The 7,658-nt window shown below is 56.1% G+C and overlaps 1 protein-coding gene across 1 annotated transcript; it reads right to left on the bottom strand.

Moving 5' to 3' along the window:
- Positions 1-5: 5 nt before the first annotated feature.
- On the bottom strand, positions 6-7,637 carry SGSH (N-sulfoglucosamine sulfohydrolase). Its single transcript, XM_032617288.1, has 8 exons — positions 7,509-7,637; positions 6,202-6,362; positions 4,599-4,704; positions 4,165-4,315; positions 3,659-3,815; positions 3,212-3,293; positions 2,155-2,358; positions 6-1,341 (listed from the first exon to the last, which is right to left on the bottom strand). The coding sequence occupies exons 1-8, from the start codon at positions 7,603-7,605 to the stop codon at positions 782-784; spliced, it is 1,518 nt and encodes a 505-aa protein (XP_032473179.1). The 5' UTR covers positions 7,606-7,637; the 3' UTR covers positions 6-781.
- Between the last annotated feature and the right edge of the window lie 21 nt (positions 7,638-7,658).

The following is a 7,658-nucleotide window of genomic DNA, read 5'->3' as shown; positions in this document are numbered from 1 at the left end:
GAAAATGAACTTGGTACATTTTACTAAAATAAAAAGCTTTTACAATGCTCTGGCCTGTGGCTTCCCCACCATGTCCTCCAGGATGGAGTTGATGGGGGTGGGAAGGGTGATGGGAGCCCATCCACTTGAGGAGAATGCCCCCTTTCTGGGTTTTCCAGGCAGGCGGAGGCAGGGCAGGTCTGGAGCATTCCATGAGTACTGTCTGTGCTACAGACTTGTGTTCACCCAAACAGGATTCACCCAACCAGAGGATGGGGCGGTTTCAGGCCTTGAGCAGAGACATCTTCATCCTTGGACACTCTCAAAAAGAAGGGCAAGCTCTGCCCATACAGACCCCAGGATGAAACTCGTCACTTAGAGAGCCTGCCAAGAATCAGTGGTCTCATGGAAACCCAGCCCGGGGCTCGGGAGCCTGACCGTGAACAAAGTGAAGGAAGAAGACAAGCCCAGGTTTCCTTCAAAGGCTCCCTCCAGACCAGGACTGACAAACAGACACTGTCCCCTCATTGAGTGCAGTTTGCACTCACCCGCCACCCTCATGGCACACAGAATCCCATCTCCTCTCAGGTGAAGGGCACAAGAACGTCTGTGGGTTCCAGAGAACCAAGAGGGACTGAAGCCCCATGTCCCAGACGCTTCTTCCTGCTGTTCCCCAGACCACCTTCACCTTGTCACAGGTTGGGGACCCTGCACCATCCTGGGGACACCCCAGGGAATTCCTGTGCCAGGACACAGCTCAGACACAGGACAGCGGTCCCCCACTGTGGGGGTGGGGAGGGCCTCACAGTTCATTGTGGAGTGGCCTGCACTGGGGAGAGAGCTTCTCCTCTAGCACCCCACTGGGAGCACATACCCAGGGGTCGTGGGTCTCCCACTGCCACTTGACCAGTTGGGTCTGAAGCAGTTCCAGAACCTGGGCATAGCGGGGGTCAGCGGCCAGGTTCTGGGTCTCGTGGGGGTCCTGGCTCCTGTCAAAGAGCTCCCAGCGTTCCCGGTAGTAGTAGTGATGCAGGTCCTTGTACCAGCCCGTGGGCCGGCCGGCTGCGGTGCGATTCAGGAGGTCCTGGAAGGTTGGCGAGACGTAGAAGTCCTGGTCGATGGGAAAGGGCATCTTGAAGTGGAGGTTGTGCACAAGGTGGAAGTTCTGGTGGTGCACGGAGCGCATGGGGTAGGACATGGTGACCTCATGGTGGCTCTGGCTGCCAAAAACTGTGGTCCAAAGAGGCTCCGCCTCCAGTGCCGGGAGGAGGGACCGCCCAGTGAGCTGGACAGTCTTTGAGCCAAAGATGGCATAGCTGGGGTAGGGGATAGAGAACCAATCCAAGATGGTGGGCGTGAGATCTGGAGAGGAGATGACGTCTCAGTAGGGCGGGCCCTCCAGGGCACCAGACCCACCCCCGTGGAAGGGCTGAATCCAGGCCACTCTGGAAGCTGGTGGGCCACCTTGCACATCAAATCACCAACAGGAAAAAGCTGCTACAGGCCAACCCGTCACTGCTGCGTCACCCTCTGGGCCATCATGCTTTCAATGCCATGACAAGAGCCCCCAACTTGGTGATACCCAGGATCCTTCTAAAATCCTTCAGACCAGCGAGGAAGCCCCCACACAGGGGCCTATTCCTGTTCTGTGCTGTGGCCAGAATGCTTTCTGACCTTGGGGCCAAAGGGAGATGTGAGCCCTGAGCCCACAGGGGCCCAAGCATGCTGCTGCCCTGACCCCTCAACGTGGGGTCAAGGGGCATCAATTATCACCTGGGAATTTGTCAGAAGTGCAAATTTTTGGGCATCACCCCAGACCTACTGAATCAGACACTCTGGGGTGGGATATTTGGATACTAGCAAGTGCTCCAGGTGATTGATGCTCACCAGTGGGCCAGTGGAAAAATGACTGGCTTGAAGTCAGTGAGACCCAAACTGGAATCCAAGCTTGGTGCTTACAAGCTGTGTGACTTTGGGCTCCTAACTTCATGTCTCTGAGCCTCATTTCTGCATCTGTAGAATGAGGCTGATCATCCCTTCCTCACTGAGGTGATGTGGCAACCGCATAAGGTAGTGGGTGAGGAGCTACGTCTGGTCGTGGTGGTCCCGCTAAATGTCCTCTTCCTCCCCCATCCCCCCTCCTCGACCCCTGCTGCATGGAATGCAGAGTCATACCTAGGAGGCTCACGTAGGCCTCGCTGACCTGGCCCCAGCGTTTTGGGTGCTCTGGGGATGACACCAGCATGGGTTCAGCAGTGCCCGGCCAGTAGAGGTTGGTCCTGCCGCTGGGGAAGGGGATACCATTGTCGGATGTGAAGATCACCAGGGTGTCATTCAGGACACCCGCTCCACGCAGCTCCTGGAGCACGAGTCCAATCCCTGCAGGGTGTGGAGGGGATAGCAAAGCTCAGCCGCATGCAGATGTGCAGTTGTGGGAAGGCGTGTGCACTAAAGCATTTCTTCATCCGGCTGCTGAACCCTGCACCGTCTTTTCCTTCAATCACCCCGGCCCTCCTTGCCACCAGCCAGGCCTCCCGCCCAGCACTCTGCCCTGGGCCCTGTCCTGGAGCAGGACTTGCACGGCCTCCACCTGAGTGCACCCCTCCAGGACACTGGCCAACCTTGGCACTTCCGTGTCACCCCTATGCAGCTGCTACCTGCCATGCAGTGGTTTCTGTGTTTCCTGGAATCTCCCCGTGGAGGTAACAAGGATGGTCTTGGGTGGGGCCAGAAGATAGGATTCTCTCTACACCCACCCCCTTCCCAAGTCCCCATGAACTAATGGTACCAACAGGGAAACGATAAAGGCACCAACCTCCCAGACTGGGTTGAATGGTGGTTCCCCTAAAAGATATGTCCACACAGAACCTGTGAATGTATCGTTATTTGGAAAGAGGGCCTTTGCAGATACAATTAAGTCAAGGATCTTGAGATGAGATCATCCTGACATACCTAGGTGGTCCTTAAATCGAATGACAGGTGTCTTTAAATGAAGAGGAGGGCCACAGACTAAAGAGAAAACACAGGGAAGGAGCTCACGTGACAACAGAGGCAGAGACTGGAGTAATGCTGCACAAGCCAAGAAACACTTGCAGCCACCATTAGCTGGAAGAGGCGGGAAGGACTCTCCCCTAGAGGGGACATGGCCCTGCGGCACTGGGATTTCTGGCTCTAGCTCAAGATGGAGGCCCAAGCTGTGCCCTATCCCACCACCTGGGCTCCTTGAACCCACCTTGGTCCATGCGGCTGATGGTGGTGTACTGAGCGGCCAAATCAGCTCGGGCAGCCGGTGTATCAGGGACGAAGTAAGGCACCTGGGATGGGGCAGGTGGGTGGAAAGTCAAGGTTAGAACAGATGGGTTGGGTGGAGGGGGCAAAGTGGCCAGCGCTTGAATTAGGGTGGGAGATACAGGTGCCAGCCTTCCTCCCAGGGCCCCAAATCATCTCTCTTCCTGAATGGATTATCCCAGAACACCCACGCTTCTGGGTACATCATTCCATGTCTTTATGCTTCTCTCTGCCACCCCACGGATGGGGACCTGGCTCCAGTGAGTCAGAGGGTTTCTTCTTACACACCTGGGGCCAGGGCTGCCAACCCATGAGCGGGGCACAGGTCCCCATATTTACAGGGTGGAGGAAGAAAGGTAGTTCTCGGAAACGTGGTGAGAGGTCCTCCTACCTGCACATCCTTCGGGTTGTAGGTCTGCGGGGTCCAGTCTGGGATCTGCCCCATGCCACTCTCTCCATTGCCAAACTTCTCACAGAAGGCCCCGTACTGTGGCTGGGAGTGCCCGCAGCGGTGGGGGTCATGGAAGGCGACATAGAGGAAGAAAGGCCTGCAGATGGAGAGACAGGCTTAAGCGTTGAGGTCAAGGTCAGATGGCTGACCCACCACCTGGCTTCTACCCTGGGGAGCCTCATCCTTTGGGAAGGAACACCCCTCAGCTTTGCCTACTCCCCTACAACTGAGAGCCTCCCCGTGATCCACACTGCCTCAGTGTCCCCATGTCCCCTCTTCTTCTGACCAGATCAACTTGAGCATCTGGAACCTTCTCCTCCACCCACACCCCAGCTGTCTGGAGACTCCAAGAATCCCAACCAAAGACTCTGGGATCTGCATCCAGTATTAACTGTCCAGAGGTCTGGCTGTGTGAGGGCAGTAAGGGGGAGGGACCCTCCTCACACCTGTTGTCCCGAGTCTGCAGGAATTTCCGGACCAGCAGTTTCATTCTAGTGATGTTCCGCCCCACCTGGAGGACAGAGCCATTCTCCTCTGTGTACGCAAAATCAAACGGGTACACCGTCTCCGGCCCCACGTGCTTCTTCCCAATGATGCCTGGAGTCGGGGAAATAGGCCTGTCCAGAGCCCCTTCGGTCTCCCACTCCCCTCTGCCCCCTTCTCCGCTCCCCAGGCCCTGTGTCTTGCTGTGGCCTCCAGGAGGGCAGCCGGGCCCTTGTTCTCATGTGCCCATGGCCCAGCCAGAAGGCCCAGATTCCTTGGGGTCAAGCGCTCAGAGCAGGCAACACAGGGCCCATGGTGGCTCAGGACAAGGCCTTGCCCCTCTGGGGCAGGGAGGTAAGTTGCTGTCCTGCCCCTGTGGCTACACGAAGCCCCTCACCTGTGAGAACACCAGCTCGGCCCAACAGCAAAGGCAGGCTCTGCACCCGGTCGAAGGAGTTGAAGTGGTGGACATCCTGGTGCAGGCCATACATTCCGTTCTGATGCTGCCAGCAAAGATGCTGTGAGGCTGGGCACCTCCTGGCAGCCAGGGTCCTGTCCCCCACCCCACCCACAATGCTTTTGCTCTCCCAGGCTCACCAGCCTGGCCCTTTGTAGGGCCCTGATTTAGAGTCCTCAGAGAGGTTTTCTCCATCTCTCACTCCCCGCCCAACAGGCCCACAGGTCCCTACCATGGGACGACAGCAGGAAATACAATAGACTGGGAGAATGTACACTAAAATTAGGGGTGGCTTTTATTTTCTTCTTTTTGTGTATCTGTACTTCTCAATTTTTCTATCAAGAGCACACATCGTAGAGTGAAAACCACACCAACAGGCCTCTTTTTATTAGCTGACGTTTTTAGAGTGTAAAAAAAATTGTTGTACGTGTTGCAAACTCAAACAGGCTAGAGAGATGTAAGAAGGAAAAACCCTGTCCTTATTCCTGTGGCTCACTGCCCAGAGGTGAGCGTAGCCTACAGCTGCCTGATTAACCTTACAGGAAGCTTCTGTGTACAGGCCACAGACTGCTCTTTATGTAGGCCTCCTACTCACAGCCTCAGGCTCTCAGAAAGGGATGTACAGAGCATCCCCCGCATAAAATAACGCTGTGAGATAATACATCAGGAGTAAGTGCCCATGTACACCCAGGTTCACAGCAGCATTATTCCAACAACCAAAGGTGGAAGAAACCCAAGTGTCCACTAATAGAGAAATAGATAAACAAAATACGCTCTATCCACACAATGGAACATTATTCAGTCTTGAAAAGTAGTGAGGTACTGACGTGCTCGGGTGAAGCTTGGGGACATTATGCTCAGTGAAACCAGCCAGCCGCAAAAAAGCAAACACTGTATGATTCCACTTATGTGATGTACTCAGAGTAACCAAATTCACGGAGACAGAAAGTTGAATGGTGGTTGCCAGGGGCTGGCGGAGCAGTGGGATCAGGGAGCTAGTGTTTAATGGGGACAGAGTTTCAGTTTGGGGTGATGAAGAAGTCCTGGAGACGGATGGTGGTGATGGTTGCACAACAAGGTGAGTGTACGTAATGCCACTGAACTGCAGCCTTAAAATAATTAAAATGGTAAATCTTTCATTACATTTACCTCAGCACAGTAGAGTAAGTGCCTTAAATGGCAGCTTCTATTGTCACAAAAGCTCCTGGGACAATATCATGAAAAGAGTTAATACTGGGCTGGGCAAGTACCTGCCAGGCACCTTGCTGTGAGCTTTACATATAGAGAGTTAACTTGGCCAATCCTATAGTAATCCCAGGAGTGAGGTATTACTATCACCCCATCTTTCAGGTGAGGAAATTGAGGCACACAGAGATAAGTGATTTGCTCACAGTCACACAGTGGTGGAGCAGGGCTGCACTTGGACCATTTGGCTGGGGGTGGGGGAGGGAAGGTGGGCACATCCCCAGGGAGACCAGGGAGGGGTTCCCAGCAGCAGAGGCCCTGGGGGCTCTCCCTCCTCCTGAACCCCTGCTGCCCTCACCTGGGGCAGGCCAGTGAGGAGGCTGGCCCGGCTGGGAGAGCAGCTGCTCACGGAGGTGAAGGCATTGCGGAAGACAAGGCTCCGGCGGGCCAAGGCATCCAGGTGAGGGGTGGTAATGGCACTGTTGTTGTAGGCACCACTCTCAAAGCCTCCGTCATCCGCTGAGGAAGGAGGGAGACATAGAGGACCTGATGGCCTGGGCTCAGAAAGAGCAGCATGTGGGACTGAGAGACCTGGGTCCTGCTGCAGTGGCCTGGCAGTGATGCCCAGGCGGGTATGATACCTCTGTAGACTTGATATAAGGCAGGTGTGATTCCCAAGTGGGAATGACCCAAGGGGGCATGATATTCAGCAGGCTTGTTACTTGAGTGGGAATGCCACCAGCCATGTATGAAAACTGGGTGAACATGGTAGTAGGCAGGCCTAAAACTGAGGGGAGCATGAGATCCAAGCAGGCATGATTCGGCAGTCCTGGGCTCTGCAGACATGCCTGAGGATGTGGATCCACGTGCTGGTTCTCCGCCAATGCCCCTGAGATAGGAGGAGTTGAAGGGAGCCGCTCTGTAGGGTGCTGTTTAAGTTACAATTAGCTGAAGGACCTGCCCCAGACCACAAAGTTAATCAGAAACAGTGGCCCTGGCAGACAGCCAGACCTCAAAAGAGGAAAGCATCAGGTTGCCTTGTGATAGCTGGGCTCTGGTTACCCAAGCAGAAAGTCTCGTGAACAACAGGGCACTAGAGGAACTTGGGGTTTCACGGAGGCGGGCAGGGCCGGGGGAGAAGGCGGGTGGGTGAGTGGGGGCTGCTCCCTTCAGCCAGGAGAAAGAGAGTAGAGCCACAGCGCTCTGGGGTCTGAAAAGGGAAGGGAAACGGGGTTATCACTGCTGGGGAGAAGATGAGAAATCCAGGGCACCCTGCTGGTCTCTGAGGACTTGGGCACCAGCCCCTCTTCTGGCATCCCCTCTGCGATCTGTGGAAAGCCGCCCAGCGCCCTGAGGTGGGTGGGGACCGCAGGCTTAGCCCTGGCTGCTCTGGTCACGGTTCGGGCTACAGGGTCAGAACCGGGGGCAGGAATGGGGTGTGAATGCTGGGGCCGACCCCTCCAGACCCTGCAGTGGACAGGGCCGCCTCTGCTTGCCTCTCCAAGGAGCCGACCACGAAGAGTCTGGGGCCAGCAAAAAGAAGAGTCGGGGAATGAACGGCAATGGGGTCTTCAGGGCACGGAGGGTTAGCGCTGGCCTCTTCTGGGGTCGACAACCGGCGGCCGTGGAGGGCGGTGCCCGGGGTGCCGGCGGGTCGGAACTTACCAAGGATCAGCAGCACGTTTCGGGGGCGCGCCCGGTGCACAAAGCAGAGCCCCACTACGAGGAGCAACACCCAGCAGGCCGGCCCGGAGCAGCGCATAGCGGCGGTTCTAGCCAGGCGCCGCCCCGCGGTCACATGAGCATCAGCCCTCC

This window comes from Phocoena sinus, chromosome 20 (assembly GCF_008692025.1).
Source record: "Phocoena sinus isolate mPhoSin1 chromosome 20, mPhoSin1.pri, whole genome shotgun sequence".
Lineage (NCBI taxonomy): Eukaryota > Metazoa > Chordata > Mammalia > Artiodactyla > Phocoenidae > Phocoena > Phocoena sinus.
Note: the sequence above shows the minus strand (reverse complement) of the source record. Positions and strands in the feature narration are given on the sequence as shown.